Source organism: Psammomys obesus, unplaced genomic scaffold, assembly GCF_907164565.1.
Source record: "Psammomys obesus unplaced genomic scaffold, mPsaObe1.curated_primary_1811, whole genome shotgun sequence".
In the NCBI taxonomy this organism is placed as follows: domain Eukaryota; kingdom Metazoa; phylum Chordata; class Mammalia; order Rodentia; family Muridae; genus Psammomys; species Psammomys obesus.
The window spans coordinates 2,790,732-2,809,890 of record NW_026596117.1 but is presented as its reverse complement, the minus strand read 5'-3'; the positions used below and the strand labels follow the sequence as shown (position 1 = coordinate 2,809,890).

The window sequence follows — 19,159 nt, the reverse complement described above, 5'->3', positions numbered from 1 at the left end:
AAAGAAAGAAAGAAAGAAAGAAAGAAAGAAAGAAAGAAAGAAAGAAAGGAAAAAGAAAGAGGGGGAGGGAAGGAGAAAAAAAAGGAAATCAAACTTTCCTGTTAAAGAATTAAAATTAGAACTTTATTAGAATAAGGGACTGTTGACATGTATTTAGTCTCTGAGAACAAACATCACATTTGATATAAGGGCCAAGTAAGAGGGTAGTCTCCACCAAGGACCGTGTATGGATATAACCTAAAAACCTCTGCTCTGATGTAGCCCAAGCAGTCCTGGTAAGCCACAGAGGAAGACTTTGCAGCCAGTCCTGAAGATACCTGATAAAACAGTGTCAGATGAAAGGGGAGGAGGTACTCCTCAAGCAGTGGACTTGGAAAGGGGCAGGGAGGAGATGAGGGAGGGAGGATGGGATTGGGAGGGAATGAGGGAGCAGGATATAGCTGAGATACAGAGTTAATAATATGTAACTAATAAAAAAAATAAAAAACAAACAAACAATAAAAAAAATCCTCAATTATAGGATTTGGGGTTTTAGCTCAGTGGTAGAGTGCTTGCCTAGCAAGCAAAAGTCCCTGTATTTGATCCTAAACTCTAAAACAAACAAACAAACAAACAAAACTCAGTACATATGTTTTTGTTTTAATCCCAAGTGTGGGGGAAAGCCCTGCCTTAGTTTATCAACTGCTGATAATTGCCTTGTGCTGTTTAGAGAGTGTCATGATTTTGCAGGCTTGAAGAGAGTCTAAATACCAGAGATTGGAGAGAGCAGGACACTCCAAGAAAGAAGAAGGTTGCTGTTTCACCCTTCTGCTGTGTTTATTGTTGTTTGTTTGCTGGACTGATAGATATGATGAAGAGTGAGATCGGTGTCGCCAAAAGAACCCACCAACCATAACAAGCTCGAAGTAGCTAAAGAGAACTCTGCTCCCTCTCTCCATTAAGCTCATTTCACTCCTACCTAGTGTTGGGTGGGAGGGTTGGAAGGCATTAGTGTGGATAACTGATGGAAGGGAAGTAGAGGTATGAGAAAACTAAGGCAGTAGATAAAATTTCACCTACATAAGAGCTCTAGAGGAGCTACTTGGAAAGAGGACAAAATTCAGTGGTGGCAGTCAGATTCTGAATTTATGTATAATTTTCCAAAAATAAAACAAAACAAAACAAACAAACAAACAAACAAAAAACACACAAGAGTTTAGAAATTTGCTAAGAGATTTACTCATGGTATCTCCAGAAACCTCAGACCTTGACACACAGTGATACATTATTTTTGCTTTAATCACTTACATTGTTGTCATCATCTTTAAAGTGAATTTAAACAATATATACAATCAAGAATTTTAAGGTAAATTCTGATTAGATATGAACAATACTTCTCACTTTGTAAAACAAAAGCAAGAAAATCAAGGAAGAGCAGATTGCTGCCAAACTGTATTCTATTTGCAAATTGGATGCAAATTTCTGCTAAGAGGCCTAGCATGTATTCTTAAAGTAGTCATGTTTAGTCCTTATAAAAGTCTACAGTATTCTGAGTGCAAGACTTTCACGTAGAAGTTGATGCAAACTGATGAAGTACTTTCTAAATATAGTAGGATGTTTATTTTTCTTCTGTTAATGAGTACACGAAAAAAAAAAAAGAATATAACAGTTTGCCCTTTGATTTTTAACACAATAAAGTGGCATGTAGTGTTGATTTTTTCAGTACATTAGAAATAAGGGCAGAACCTTATAAAACACAACAGAGAGTAAGGCTAATTGAAAGAGATCTTATAAATTATGTTACATATGTAATATCACAGTTTTAATGAATAAAGTACTAACATTTTTAATCCTCAATAGACAAAAGGAAAAGAAAACTAAATCACACAGTATTATTTCATTCCATAGAATCAATGTCACTATCAGGTCAGGAAAAGATATTAATTCAGTTTTCTTTTGTTTCATTTTCATAAGCATCTATTGTCTCTATATAGTTAAAAACAAGAAAATAAAAAACCTTTACCACTAATCTTCTGCTGATAACAATTTATAGTCTTCCCAATTTATTCTCATTTCATTATTAAATGAAAATGTTACTTTTTGAAAGTATCTAGAAGTACATGGACACCTGTAAGGACAAGCACTTTAGGCTGAATGCAACATTGACGGGAGACAATGTAACCAGGCCTGAAGAGACCTGATAGGCTAGGGTCAAATAGAAGGGGAGGAGGACCTCCCCTATCAGTGGACTAGAGGAGGGGCATGGGAGGAGATGAGGGAGGGAGGGTAGGATTGTGAAGAGACAAGGGAGGGGGTCACAGCCGGGATATAAACTGAATGAATTGTAATAAATGATGATAATAATAAATAAAAATTAAAACAGTATAAAATTTAAAACAGAAAATAAAATAAATTTAAAAATCACATAGCTCAGTGTGTATTTATATTCAAATGTCACAACTAATTTATTAGAAAAAAGAATTAAAAATTGACATTAATCTCTGTTCTCATATACTCTAACTATGAAATATAATGAAAGTAGAGAAAACTCATAGTTGAGATAATTCTGTGTTTATATTTAACTGATACCACAAGTCTAAATGAAGTCATTGTTTAACTTGTAATTTAATATCATTTTAGAGTATGGGTCATACATGCAGGCATACTAAATGTCAAGATTTAATAAACTTTCCCCTCTGCTCTTACTAACAAAGCAAAAGTAGTTAAAAAAAAAACTTGTTAGTACTGAAAGCATATAGTGTTTAACAGAAATCATTTCACATCTGTAAAATAAAAATAAAACAATACGAGGCATTTTTTTTTCTTTTGAGACAGGTTCTCACTATGAAGACCAGGCTGGCCTTGAACACACAGATATTTGTTTTCCATTGACTCCAAAGTGTTGGCATTAAAAGATGAATTGTGACATATATCTTTGAAGAAAGATTCTTGTTCTTGTAAAACTTGATATTTTAAAATCAAACTTCAAATCAGAGAAATTATTTATGCTGTTTTACAAAGTTTCAAAGAGACTGACAGTAACTAATACAATCTGTAATATCAAAGTAATAGAAAATGTTCCAATAGCCAAATAGTCTTATGACATAGACACACAGAAGTCATCAGGAGCAGAGATCTCTACAAACAAGGAATAACTATTTAAAGAGAAAACAAACCAAAAATCTATTGTTTTATGTTTTTTTTAAATAATATGGTTTATTATTTCTCCCTCACTTTCTCTCTTTTGCTCTTCTTCCTCCTATCATCCCTCCATCCCTCTCTCCCTCCTTCTGTCTCTTGCTCTCACTCTCTCTCTCTCTCCCAATATAGGAGACTGAACCAGAGTCACCATGGGCATGTTAAGCAAAGGCTTTGCCTTGCTACTTACTTTTTAATACACGAAGCTGGATATCATAACTAAACTCAATATGTGAAAACACATCTATAGAATTGTATTTGTGATAAAAAAGAAAGTATAGTGAATCAATTAGCCAGTCCACCATGTCCCCAAAAGGTAATAGACATGATGAAATTGCTATTGAGTTCATTTACCTAATTTTTAATTTCAGATTTTAAGTTTTATACCCATGTTTTTTTCCTGAAGTTATCTGTGCACCGTGTATATGCTTTGTTTCCTTCGGAAGTCAGAAGAAGCTATTGAATCCCTAGGATATGAAATCACAGATGGTTGCGAGCCACCATACATTTCTGTAGACTGAACCTATGTTCTCTTGAAAAGCAACACACAGTCATAACTGCTGACACCTTTCTCCAGACCCTCAAGACCTAATGGTTTTAGTCCTTCCACAGGAGATTAAAATAATCTGAACTTTTAATACACCCTTGACTATTTTGCTGTCCACAGAGTGTTCAGAAGAATATATAAAATAGGACACTCAGCAGTGTATGCTGAAAGCAGAAAGTACTTAATAAATGGTTGATATTTGAAAACATACTATCAGTGGACTTGGAAAGGGGCAGGGAGGAGACCAGGGAGGGAGTGTGGGGTTGGGGAGGGAATGAGGGAGCGGGATACAGCTGGGACACAGAGTTAACAAAATGTAACTAAAAAGAAAAATAAAATTAAAAAAAAGAAAACATAGTGATCAATTTAAAAGAAGCATCAAAATAAGAATTTTAAAATATAGTTAGCAAAAAATGCATTTGTATCCTAAAAGAAAACAAGTATATTTAGAAACTCACAAATGATTTCATGTACTTGATAGAAGCCTGATTTAACATGGATGAGCTCACTTTTATACTACATCTACATAGCACACTACAAAGATTTACATGGTATCAGACCACTGTAAATTCTATAAATACAATGTTCTTATAAATAAGTAACAAAAGGCAGTAAGAGTTCAAAGTGAAGTTATGAACAAATTTTCTACACTCATCAATCACAAATATACAATATATACCTTTGCTCAAATAAATTTATCAGGTGTATGCCAATAAGATGAATGATTGCATATTTTAATAACTTAGATGCTCTAACTCTGAACTTAACTCTGAGTTAATCTTACTGTGGCTTACAGAGGAAATACTTAATAGACCACATTCTAAATCTAAAGAGAATAACAGAATAATTTGTCTGTGTCTGCTTGTTTGTATATGTTCAAATGGGTAATGCAATGATGACTGGACTAAGAAGATTCTTATTTCCTTTCTTGTACAAATTGACTCAGAAATAAAGATGTACTTTAACAAATAATCATGGATAATATCTAAATCCAACAATGCTTAGAAAATACTGAGAACTGAAGTGTAGGTAGTGACTCTGTCAAAATAGTGTGTATTGGCAGGTTTGGTTGCCTACTAATACAGGAGATGGTAGAACATATTTTCCATGCTGTTTTTTAAATTTTCTTTAATGTATTCATTTTTATATCCTGATTATAGTGCCCTCCTTCATCTCCTCTTAGTCTTTATTCCCTTTTTCTCCATCCCCCTCCCTAGTCCACAGAAAGGGGAAGACCTCCTCCCCTGCCCTCTGACCCATAGCTTATCGAGTCTCATCAGGACTGCCTGGATCCTCTTCCTCTGTGGCCTGGAATAACTGCATCACCAGGGGTAATGATCAAAGAGCAGGCCAAGGGGTTCATATCAGAGACAGCCTCTGTTATCCTTACTGAGATGTTCGAACTTTTAAAACGTGAAGTCTGTTAGAACGTCTTGTCTTTGCATAGTTGGGGCTGTAGCAGTGAACAGCCTTGTGGGTCCATGCTGTCTCTAATGCCTAGGTCATAAGAAAGGTTTATACTTCACAGTGTTCTCCACGTGGGATGCCAACATAGGCCCCCAACTCTGTCCATCCAGGCATAGGGTGAGACTTATAACATGGTGAGGCAAAATTATCTTTATCACCCCTGAATTACATTTCTTGGGTATTTTGTTGTAGAAGAAGAAAAATGAGTACAGGGTTGTATAACTGTACACCAATAACTGTTATAAACTCTCTTCTAGAGCTATCCTCAAATGTTATGTCAAAATTGCCACATGTAAAGACTGAAGTTTAAGAAAGCAGCTATAGCTCAAATAATATGTCAGGATTCTGTAAAACCAAGCATATGAGTTATCATTTAGGCAAATTGTCTACATCGTTAATGAGAGAAATGAAAAAAAAAAAGGAGACATAGGGAGGGGAATCATACAAATTATTAAGTACAGAGTTAATCAAAGAATTCTAAAACAGTATCAAAAATATCACACACATGCACACATTACGTAGAGGATCCAAGGGAGGATGCATAAATCTCATTTGGAAGGGAGGATAGCATAGACATGGCTAGTGGCTGAAGAGAGAGAAATAGGTAGGAGAGGAGGCACAAGATGATAGGGTAACACCAACATAGTGAACCCAAAATTTACCCTGCCTACAAGATGTGAGTGAATAACAATAGGGGAGATAGAGCAAAGGTGGAGGGAATGCCCAACCAATGCCTGGCCCAACCAAAGACCTACCCTATCAGAGAATGCCAACTATTCCCACTACTAATGATACCCTGCGAAACTTGCAGACAGGTGCCTGACAGAGTTGTTCTCTGAGGGGAGCTACCCAGCAGTGCCTCCAAACATATGTTGAGACTCACAGCCCAACATTGAGTAATGCATAGTAAATGTGGGAGCAAAGAGAAAAGAACCTGTAGGTGACAGGAACTCCACCAACAGAGGCAACTACCCAGGGTCCAGAGGAGCTTGCTGAGACTGAAGAACCATGGACTATGCATGAACTGGACCTAGGGCCCCTTACAAAGATGCAGGAGATGGGTAGTTTAGGCCTCATGTGGGTCCTCTAGTAAAGGAAGTAGGGACTGCAAGTGACACAGACTCACTTGCTAACTTTTTGATCACTTTACCCTGGCTGAACTTTCTTGCCAGATCACAAGGGAAGAGGATATGCTAAGTACAGATCCAAATTGATGAGCTGGGATGGATGGGAAAGAGAGCTCCCCTTTTCCTTATAATATGGGGTGGGAGAGGGGGAGGAAGAGTAGGTGGGAATTGGAGGAAAGGAGGGATGGGGCTACAACAAGGATCTAAAGTAAATAAAAAATTGAAGAATAATAAAGGAGAGTAAGGAATTAAAAAAAATAATTATATAAGGGGCTGCATGTGTCTAAATGACCTATGGTATTAAACAAAATATAAATTCTCTTGTTACCTTGAGATAATCAAGAAGTCAATGGAATTATTAAGAAACTCATGTTACAAAAGTGAAGAGACTAACACCAACACATTAGAATCTAAGTATTGCTCATTGAATTCCTGGGTTAGAAGAACAGTTGAATTTACTGCATTGCCCATGAATAAATGAGATAAATGTAAGGACTTGTGAAATGTTGAGTATTGGAATGAGTGGATAGACAAAATATACTCAACTCATAAAACTTAGAGCCTTTATTGCTACTCTTTTGGGATCATGTGACTGTTGAAGTACCTCTCCCCTCTATTTGTTTTGCACTACACAGACACACTTCTTCAGAGCATATGCACTAGTAGAAGGCAAACCTCCTTTGCCATTGATGCTATCCCATGTGTTTTCAACATTCTATCATTCTCCTAGGAGTCAGTTATCTGCTTAGTATTAGCAGCAAATATTTCTGGAATACGATTTTTCCATGATTCCACAATTATTTTTTTTAAATCATGGAGAGATAAGCCATGAGAGTAAACCTTATACATTTCTGATGAAGAAGCTGAAAAGATTTGTTTTCCACATGCCATAAATATGGGAGTAGAGACTAGTGCTCCTCCTTGGAGCTGGCATAGGTGTTAAATATTTATCAATTAATTCATCAAATTTGGAATGAAATGCGGTCCACTAAGGGTTCCCCAATTTACTATTGAAAAAGAATTCCAGCAACTTACAAACAGCAATTTTAAAATAGAATTTGGTTAAAAAATAAAAAAAAATATGCATCTTCAGAAAGAGTTGGATATTTTCTTCATAACATCATATATATATATATATATATAAGGAGAGTACAATTTTTTGAAACCTTCACAATTTCTGATATCCATACTTGAGGCCATGGAATTTGAAATTATGCTGAAACTACTTCTTGATTACTTAAGGGCTCAAGATAGGAGAGGCAAAAGGAATCAATAGCATCTTCTCAGGGAAAGAAAACTATGAATCCCATAATAATCATAGAAGCTGAGCTTTAAAATATACAAAAAAACCTGACATGTCTAGACTAGAATAATGAGTCTTAAGATCTGTACCACCAATAATATAAAAATCTGTGGAATAAAAATTCAGTGGTCTATTTATTCATGACTTGTCAACACTTCTCATATTTGGATATACATTTCCACTTCACAATCCTTTAACTGAGTAGACAATCTTTTAACTTGAAGAAAGGCTCTTCAATATGATTATATATTACACATCTTTGACTGTTCCTAGATTTAATTACATATCTTTGATTATTTCTAGCTTGTTCTGGAGAAAGAGAGATTGGGAAAATTTTGACTGCTGCATTATGATTAAGATCAGTCCCTGAAGGTACAACATGTCCATGAAATGCTGTGTGAAGTACAGCCAGGAAATAAAACTCCTCACGTTATAGAGGTCACAGGCCTTAGATACATTGTTGATTGTATGAGGAGGTTATGGGGCTGTGGTATTACATCAGACATAGGAGGTGCTCTACTGAATGTTGTTACCTATGTGAATTAAAATTCTGTACTTTTGAATGTTAATTAGTGTGAAGGTTGTGCTTGGTTGTCTACTTGAATACATCAGGAATTAACTAAAACCACAAAATGGGGCACATCTGTGAGGGATTTTGTTTAATTAAAGGGAAAAATCCACTTCTAATATGAATCTCTGAGGTAGGAAGACAAACATTTGACCTAGAGTTTTGAAGTAGGAAGACAATGCCTCTGTGTAGGACACATCTTCTGCTGGAAGCCTATGTAAGTACACGGAAGAAAGAAGCTGTTGCTCTTTGCCTGCTTGTAAGTCCATCCCTTCACTAGAATTAGAGCCTATCATTTTCGGGTTCCACTGTTGTCGACTGAACAACCACTGGATACTTGGACCTTCCATTCATTGATAGCCATTGTTGGATTAGCTGGACCACCGTCATTTTAATAAATCATCTTTTACTATGATGACCCCTGACTAACATAACAAATAATAATTTTGAGGTGTTATTTAGAAATAGCTTATTGTTTGGTATATAAAATATGTCTCTGTGTATAGTTTAAGTTGGAAATCTTTTTTTTTTTTTTTTTTTTTTTTTAGCGTTAAGCGTGCTATTCCTGATATGTTTTTTTTTTTGAAAAACATTATTTTTATTTATTTATTTATTTTTATTTTTATTTTTAGTTACATTTTGTTAACTCTGTGTCCCAGCTGTATCCCGCTCCTCATTCCCTCCCCAACCCCACACTCCCTCCCTGGTCTCCTCCCTGCCCCTTTCCAAGTCCCCTGATAGGGGAGGACCTCCTCCCCTTTCATCTGACTCTGTTTTATCAGGTATCTTCAAGTTGGAAATCTTAATGGGAATATAGCCATTGAAAAATTATTTTAAACCAAAAAAAAAAAAAAAAAAAACATGCGTGCAAGGCTATTACACGTATACAATATTGCTTTTATTGACAGAAAATTAAACTTTAAAAGTAGAACTTGTATTTTATAGGTCGTGCTATTGAAATATATATGTTTTAAATTTTTTAAAAGGATACAACTGAAAAGGTTAATGTTGTAAGTAAATCTAAATACGTATTTGATAAAGAAATATTGTTAACTTTTAAAAGAGTTATAATTATATAATAAAGATACACAGTACTAGTATAGAACACGAAACACTTTACTATTTTATTTACTTTTATAAGTGTTTGCATAACCATTGCAAATGCATGCATATCCATTCTTTCATTTGCTTTCCTGTTGAACAAGAGTTCATTGGACCTTAGTGCATCCAGATTCTGTTTTTCTGCCATTCTTCCTTCCCAAGAACTTACACTCTTTTCCACTGTGTTACATCTACCTCTCTCTTGTTTTTCTTTAATTTTACAGTTAATACATTTTGTTTTATTTTATTTTATTAGCATTCATTACAATTTATTCACTTTGTATCCTGGCTGTGGCTCCTCCCTTATCTCCTCCCAATCTCAACCTTTCTCCCTCTTCTCCCCCTATGCCCCTCCCCTAGTCTTGCTCCTTCTCATGAGTGACTCTTGTTGACCAAAGAAACCTTAACAAAAGTATTAGAATTATTTCCTGTTAGTCTATAACTATATTATAAAAGTATTTATATGTTTAGGATAATTCTATTTAAGTTTTTTTCTTAAAACATGTCACTTCATTAATTTAAATGCAAAGAAGTATCACTTATATTTAAATAACTTCTCAGATTATCATATTTTGGAAAATGTTTTAAATTTTGAATAAGTATCCACACATTAATCATTTATTCATGTTTCATAGCTGAATTTAGCTAATCAGTTTTTATTCCCAGATTAATGCAAAATGTTCGCATTGAATGAATAACTATTTTCTCACTGCATTTTTGCCAAGTTCATTTATATTTTACTTGCACACAAAAAACACCAATCTGAAAATATCAGAACACATGTTGAAACAAATAAAATTTGAAAACACAGAATTAATCACAAAATAAACAAGAGAAATTTGACTTTTAAGTTGAAATTAATCACAAAATTAAAAAATTAATCACAACATAAATGAGAGGAATTTGAAATTTAAGTTAAAATATGCTAAAAGTGTTTTTATTTAAAATATAAATTAAAAAAAAAGCTTCATTAAACTGGATTCTTAAAAATACAATCATCAAATCTGACTACAAAATCCAGTTCCTGTGAAACTGGAACTTGATGAGGATCAGCTGTGGTAGCTAAATCTACACGGAAGACTTTTTAAAAGACTCTTGAAATTAACACTCTATATGGAGTTGAATCTTATTTGACCTGAAGCAGTGATGCTGAGAAAACTATTGTAAACTTGAGGGCTAAGTGTGCTGTGATCTTAAGTATGACACCCAGTCAAACAATTACAGCCCATACAATATCTCTCTGAATACAAATATTACCAATTACAGGATATATGTGCCGTGGCTACTGGATGAAAAATTACTTATTGTAATTTCACATACTGAAGGTTGAAACCACACACCTTGTAATCAGAAAAAGCTAATAAATCAAAGACAACCATAATATATTTTGTTCATTGATAATGTCCCTAAAATGATAAAGGAATTCTCTCATATAGCTTATCATTAACGAGTATCTTATAAAGATGTTAGGATCATGAAAACTACCATATTTCTCCCAAGAGTCGATACAACTCAGTGAGTTCTCATTATTTGGAAGATGATTTTGTGTAGCTCATTTTTGAATCAAGTATGGTCAAAGAGTTAAAGGTTTTACTTTAGAAGCCAGAGGCTTCAGCACTAAACTCTCCATTTTTGTGACTTCAAATGGCATTACTGAACATGTGATGAGTTCTGTGACTATTGTCGCGTGTTGGCACAGAGGCAGATTTCAAGGCTTTCTTTTACTTAGGGAGGTTTGATCACCTACTGAGATGAATTATTAGAAGAGAATCCCAGGCTGATTAGTGTAAAAGAGAGCATATACAGGGAGTGCTAAAGAATCACCTTCAGCTCAAACAGGACTTTACACCTTTCTCTCCAGCATCTACACTTTTATAATCCCGAGACTGCAACTTGAAAATAGTTGTTGGAGGAGGACCTCCCCTAGCAGTGGACTTGGAAAGGGTCGGCGAGGAGATGAGGGTGGGATTGGGAGGGAATAAGGGAGAGGGCTATGGCTGGGATACAAAGTAAATAAAAAAAAAAAAGAAAAGAAAATAGATGTGTCTTGAGGAGTTTTTATAGTGCCTAACAATTATTCTATTTTTATAAGCAGATTTGGTAAAAACAAAATCACATATAATTGAATAAAATAGAAAAATTATAAAAGGCCATAATAACCTGCAAAGAAAATCCAGTTGTGGTGTTAGGTAAGAAACCAAAAAGAAAATAAAGCATGCAATACAAATTAAGTTTATAAAGCAACAAAAAATATAAATTTACAACATAAAACATACTCTCTCTATATGTAGATATGTTTGTTTATAGATATATAATGATTGTTTAATATAAATGATTTACTCCAGAAATGTATGTTTAATAAAATATGTCACATACCTCTTTTGTCTTTGGGCTATGGATGATTGTACTAAGAAAGCCTTAACTTCTCCTTTAAATAAAAATATACTCTGAGATGTAGGGTTTTTTGTTTGTTTGTTTGTTTGTTGTTGTTGTTTATGTCTGACCTTCTGTATGCTGGGGACATTCTCTCACACGACTTCATTGTTTAAAAATCAGCCATGGATGCAACTGGCAGAGCTAAGTGTAAAATATGTAGTTGGGCTGGGCATGACACTTACCTGCTTGATTCGTGGTTACATTTACAGACACAAACTGCCGGGTGCCTGGGCTCAAGTCGGAAACTCCGTTCACTGCCTCAATCTCAAAGGTATAGTTTGTGTGAGCAAGTAGGTCCACCATCATGACAGAGGTATTTTTCAGGCCGATCTGCTGGGGGAGGTACCTGACATGAACGCCACACCCCTCACACACACCTGCGTGGGAGTTGCACTTCTTGCATGCAATATAATATGACACATCTTTCCGTCCACCAGTGTCAGCAGGCGGAATCCACTCCAGAAAGACACTAGTTTCATTAACATTTGAGATGGCATTCCGAGGAGCTGAGGGCGGTCCTGGTTTGCAAAGTAAAGTGAGAGAAACATATTTAAGATGATATTAATGAGTCGTCCTTTACCATGCTAATCCCTGGCCTGAAGGAAAACTAAATTTATAATTAATCTTTTATGGCATAATTTATAATTATCAAAAAAAATTAAAGTTTTATGAAACAGAGGTGTTTATGCACCATAAAACTAAATATACTTTGGGACTGTTATTAAAACATTTAATAGGATCACATGTTTTGTTTTGTTTTTTAAATATGTGTGTACATAGTTATGGAATAAAAATATATTGACAGAAATGTTAGGTAAACTATTATGTCTAAAATACAGTAAATTAATTTTTTGTATATTGAATCCATGCTTCCTCTGTGATGGTTTGACCTGAAAACAGGAGCTCTCTGTTAATCAACGGCCAAGAAAAAGGAGGATTTTCCAGGATGGCTCTGGACATTAGAAATATAGACATGTATAGATAGTGAACAAAATTGAAATCTCTCTTGAGATAACATGGCTCAGGGATAAAAGATGAATGTCAAGAGCACTGTTTATGGACTGGGATCATTCCCTTACTGACATTCAGCTTCAGCGTTTTTAACTGAAGTGTGAAAGTCTAGTAAAGACGATGTAAGGTGGGTGCAGAGTGTTCAGTTTTTCAGAACATTTCCAATCTCCTGTCGCCTGCTTTTCCAATAAGGAAAGAAATTCATTCAACTAAAATCCCTTCACAGACACTTATCGTCTTATAAAAACACTATGGCACCCTTTCTAATATCTTTTAATATTTTTATTATTCTCTTTATTTTTATACACAGACACTTCTGATTACTTAAAAAGTTTCTCAACTAAATGCTAAAAAGTGTCTCCATATCGTTTTAACCGTCTTAGAACCTAATTGTTCACATGCTAAGTGGGAATAAAAATGAAATTCCCTAAAGTCAAAATTTAAATATATAAAATTCAGATTCTGCTCAGCCTTACATGTTACGGGTTGTCTGCTCTCAAACAAGCTCCCACTTATATTTGCTCCAGGGACCCACGCGTTTCTCAGTATGAGCCTCTCTGCCTGTCAACTGTCTAATCAGTTTCACTCTCTAATGTTAAGAAATGGAGTCCTGTGGTATTTAAATAAACATTAAATATGAAATAAACTCATTAAATAATCTAGCTAAGTTAGCCTCATTTTATGTCCTCCAAATACAAGCCTCAATGTTTATTTCAACACAACAGTAATCCATCAGATTTAAAGAACATATTTTAAAATAATTTTAAAGGAAAACTACTATTTAAGAGATTTTACAATTCCAATTACATAGCACAATTCCATATCTAAGGATGTGGCTTGCTTTCCTCAAACAATCCACAAGAATGCCTGTTGCCAAGCCCTTGAAGGCTAACATCAAACTTCTATACTTCTATTTCAACTATTACTTTTAACTTCCAGCCATTTCTAAAGATATAAATACATTACATTGCTTAGTACAAACTTTAGATGATTAAATAGTGAAAAATTGGAGATAGTGTAATTTAGGTGAAAAAAAAATGGTCTATCATTTGAGAAAGAAGATGCTATGCACCGGAAATGCGTCAGATTATTCTAATTTTTGTCTCCCAGCTGAACTCTACTTCATTTCTTTCTTTTCCTTAACTCAATAAAAGTACACCTATCTGGCTTCTCTTACTTATAACTTTGGGAATAATAACACACCCACGACTTTAGGTCACATGATACCAAGAAAAGTAACTCAAGTAATACTATGAGCTAGAGATAAAATCAAAGGATCTGATTTAGCCTACATCTAAAACACACCCCTTCCCCAACAGTAGATATGATTATATGTGGACTATGGTATAGCTTGGAGAAGAACTCCTGCTTAAATACGTTCATCATATACTTGTCTTTTTTTCTGTTTGATTTTGTCCTATAGATTTATCAAACTCTCTTTCCATAGTTCATATATTTAAAGGTTTCAAAATTATAAATGCAAGTTCACAGCGCCAATGGCAGAACAAAGTTCAAGATTTCCCTCTGAACATTAGCCAAGCCGTGAGGGTATCCCAAGCCCTCGCACGCTGTGATATTACAAATATACTGAAAAAACACGCACACACTCACAGTGGGACTTTGTGAAAAATGAGTACGGATTATTCTTCCTTTCAACAAAGCAGTAGTAATTCACAGAGCTGAAGACTGAGAAAATGTGAAGTCTGTGTGCTTTAGTTCCAAAGGAGTGTAGGTACCAAGTTATAGCCTCCTCCTGATTCCCAAATAAATAAATAAGCAGAAATGTACATTTGGATTTATGCTAAAACACAATGTAAATTGAGGGCGATCCCGTTAAAGAAGGCTGCTAACATACAGCTTTGTGAAAAACGAGATGACTCAGTGTTATATTTTTAGTGTGCCACTCTTTTATGGCCCCATCCATTCCCTGCTGTTTGATAATTCTTCCATTTTACATATTAAACATTGTTTGAATTCCAATAGCACACAGAAGTTATATAACACAAGAGCTGTATCACTCCACTGTAACTTACTGAGAAAGTATGTTTCCCCTAGCAACCATTTGGTCCCGAAAGCATTGGACTTGAATTACAAAGAGTGATTATTTTCAGTTACGTATGAAATCTGGCCACTGAAATTTGTTTAAAATCACATTGTGATTATTTCATATGAAATTATCTATTCTATTTCTGACTACAGATCAATGACAAAACGATAGAAAGTGTTGTGAGCAACACTGAGTATATATAGACTTTACTGGGAACTAATAAGTAATTCATGAGTGCTATACATTATGATGAAAGATATTTTTCTCTCTTTTTCTTTTTTTTCCTTTTTTATAAATACTTTGTTAGTAAACAATATCTTTATGTGGAATCACCAAGCAAACAAATGTGTAAACAGCCACAGTGTGCTTCTCAAAATGTGTTAAAATTAGAAAAATACAAGGCTTGGCTAGAGAGATATCCTTGCTGCAGATACACTGAAAATAATGTTTACTGTTTATCTACACTGATTTATTTGTTCACAAGCACAGCTCTGATAATGGTTAACAATTCTTGCTAACAGGACATTTTGCAGATACACGAAAGCCTAAGTTGGAAGTTGGGTTTTATCTATTATTCTAATCTGGCTTGCCACCTCAATTGTCATGATTGCCATGCCGCCTACATATTTTGGCAAATGACCTTCTGGAGAACCCTACAGCTTGGTCATGTTGGATATGACTTGTTGTATTTGCCATTAATTGCAGTTTCTAGTTCAAAAGTCTGTCTTACAAAAAGTATATAACAAATCTGATGTGAAAAGACAAAAAAGATTTGCTAAAATCAAGAATACTAAGTTAAACCACAAAATAAAAAAAAAAAAAAATGTGTATTAGCGCCTCAGGTGTTGAATTTGAAATCAGGGAAAAAGGATGCTTTGACAATCAGCAATAAAAGGACATTTGTTTTTCAATGCATACTAAGGGAAATTTGAAATTCGGGAAAGAAAAACAAACTGTCCTGCGAAGGATAAACATGCCTGTTTTACAGGGAAATGTTGATAAAACATAACAGGCTTCATCACGCTGTTTCTCCAAACTGGTGAAAAGTAGCATCCCCAAATAGCCACGGGGGTTCCTTACTTGTGCATGCCATTGTGGGCGGATCAGTTTCCTTCCTGAAATAATCCTTTTCACAGACACAAGAGGTGGAAGCTTCCTCATGGGTGTAACTGTGAGGTGGACATTTGCTGCAGCTCTGGCTGTGAGGAGAAGCTTTGAAGAACCCAGGTCTGCACACTGTCAAGAGAAATGAGACACTAAGCTTTTCCTGGAACAGAGGCACTGCTTTTTTGTGAATATTGTATTACTTTGACTAGTATATACACAAGTTAAAAAGAAGACAGTCTTTGCATCAATTTCAAGAGTTTTTGGTAAGCTTCCTGATCACGCATATCAGACCATTCAGATAATCAAGGATGCAAATTAACACGTATGGAATGCACCTATTTTAATCACTTATAGGAACTGAGATTTGTATAACAATTTCATAAAAGACACACACTTAAATGTGCTCACAATTACAAAGGGAGCAGACCAAGAAGTATAATTTATAATCTTTATTGGTGAAATTATGTTTAAGAAATACAACTATCATATGTAGTTTTAGACTGGTATTGCACATAGAAGTGTCCAAACTTTTATTATTAAATTTGCAAATTGGGGAATAGGGGCATGGCTCAGCAGATAAATTACTTGTCATATAAGCATGAACACTGCAATAGGTCTCCTCAGCAGCCATGGAAATGCTTGGTCGGCATCATGCCTTGCCGCTAGTCCTAGCAGATTTGAGAGGAGATGACAATACCCAGAAAAAGCTGGATAGATAAGACTAACCAAAAACATGAGCTATGTATGGATTCAGCAAGGAGTCCTTCTTTAACATACAAGCTGGAAAGTAACTAAGGAAGAAAGCTTCCTTCAATCTTGGGTTTACGCATTCAGAAGCACAGTTACAAAAATGAAGCCACACTTGTGCAAACACACACACACACACACACACACACACACACACGCCACATACAAATACACAGAATGATTGACAAGTCCATTAAAAAATATATGCTTAAAATTTCTCTGGTTCTATTATAACGCGTAATTATCTGGGATATTTTCTATGCCATATGGAGGTTTCAAAGGTATATTTTGGCTCTTTATCTCATTTTCAGATTATGTTTTGTGTTTCTTACTAACTCAGGATTTATGTATTCTAATATAACGCCTTCACACTAGAAAAACTGTAATAATTATAAAATTGCAGAGCATGTCTTGTTCTTCAGTTTTGTCTTCAGGGAAATTATTCCATTGTCTGATCCTAACAAGTGCCAGTAACTGCAAAGAATATACATAAGTGAGTTAGAAAACAGCTTCAAGACTGCTACTGTGTTATGTAGAATCAAACATAAAATGTTTGCTGTTAATAGTTTTAACTTTTCTGAAGCCTGGTCGTGTAAGGAAGTTCTCATAAAGTGAGATCTTCTACTCTGTGAATTCATTTGAAAACTCATGTACTCTGTTATTTCCCATGGCTAGTAATCCCAAACATTTATATTTTAATTCTTTAGACTTGGTCAATTTTAGGCAACTATACCGATGTCTTGAATAATCGGCCTATTCTACATGAAGCTAATATATTTTATCTTTTTTTCTATTTTCAAAATTCTGTATGTATATGCTGAAGAACTTTTATTAAAGCATCAATGGTGGTTTGGTTGAAGCTCATAGATGTACTTATATTTCAATGGGATAGACATAATGAGCCCAGAGTAATTTTCATCTGCTATGAATGACCTCAGGTTTTAGTAATCCACGCAGAGGCTTTCTGCCATCAGTCTGAATAATCAGGAATTGGCAAAATACAGAGGTGCTTTATTTTTTTAGCCCACCTAATTATGGTGATAGTGAAGCCTTAATGCTCTTACAAATTCATAGCAAATGGGAAAGCATTTGAAAGATAAGAAGAGCTTTTTGATAGTATTAGGGCATTCTAGTAGTTAAATGACTAAAAGATTTAAATATTATCTTACTTATAATGGGATTGCTGTAGCTGCCAATACCATACTTAGCTGTTATCCAATTTTTCTTCTTTTATTCTTTTAGTATGACAATTCTTATTTCAAACTATATGCTTTCAAAGGCAGGAAGTGCCAATCCACACTCTACCATATGGGTATTTAAAAATGGTCATTACATTATATTTATCATGTTTGTGTTTGTGTGTGTGTCTGTGTTTATCCATAAATATTATAAGTGAGTGGTTGCAAGACAACTCGCAGGAGTCAGATTTCTTCATCTGGCATATTGATTCCATCTCACTACCCCAACTTCTGTTTTTAATAAGTAACTCAGTTTATTTTATTCATTTATTTTTTGGGAATTGCATTTTTCTAATTCACTTTACATCTTCGTTTTAGTCTTATCCCTCCTCCCCTCCTGTCCTGCACTTTCTCCTTCTGTTAACACAGAAGCTTTATATTATAATATGTCTGATACTGTTATTAAACCGCTAACGTAGAAAGTACCGTTGTAGGGAAAATATAATTGCAAATAAAATAAAACTTTTTGTTCATTAGTTTATTAATTTTTTTGAGGAAGAACATTGGCTTAAAATTTTGGTTGGCTATGAAGCATAAAAAATATCAAAATGGGGGGGCTGGAGAGATGTCTCAGTGGTTAAGAGCACTGTCTGTTCTTCCAAAGGACCCAGGTTCAATTCCCAGCAACCACATGACAGCTCACAATTGTCTGTAACCCCAATTCCGAGGGATCTGACACCCTCACACTAATGCACATGAAATAAAAAAAAATATACCAAAATGTCTTTACCTTCAGGAGAATTTATTGCATCAATATTCAGATGTAAGACTGTGATAGGAAGAATAAGATTTCGGACTAAATGTATACCAGCCAATACTATGAAAAAGGCTCCCAGCAGGGCTAGTGATACTCAATGAATTATTGCTCTTCCACCAAGACTGGTATCTTAGATTGATCTTTGGAAGTCACATCATGGTAGAAGAGAATCAGCTTCTAATAGTCATCTGCTCACACACACATAAACACACACACATGCATGCACGTTAAAAAAAATAAGTAATAAAAAGAAGGCTCCCCCAGGAAGCTGAGTATCTTCTGCTATTTATTTCAATTAGGATTGTTGTAGATTTGGAGAAGAGGTTTGCAGTGTTTTAGAGGGAGACATTCTCTGAAAAGACCAAGTGAGACAGAGAACACATAAGCAAAGAAGATGAAACAAAAGAATTAATCCAAAATCTCTTGGAAAAAAAATTACAGATAGAAGGAGCAATCATTCACAACAACCTCTCTCTTTTTTTATTAATTACAGATGGTTCTGAGCTATAGATAGTTCACCTTTGAC

General features: G+C 34.9%; 1 protein-coding gene across 1 annotated transcript in view; it reads right to left on the bottom strand.

Moving 5' to 3' along the window:
* Epha5 (EPH receptor A5) overlaps positions 1–19,159 on the bottom strand; it is a 324,424-nt gene that overhangs the window by 123,869 nt on the left and 181,396 nt on the right. Inside the window, exons 4-5 of the mRNA XM_055629171.1 lie at positions 15,865–16,020; positions 11,909–12,244 (exon numbers count right to left, since the gene is read on the bottom strand). Coding sequence (XP_055485146.1) covers positions 11,909–12,244; positions 15,865–16,020 — 492 coding nt within the window. The remainder of the gene's footprint in view (positions 1–11,908; positions 12,245–15,864; positions 16,021–19,159) is intronic.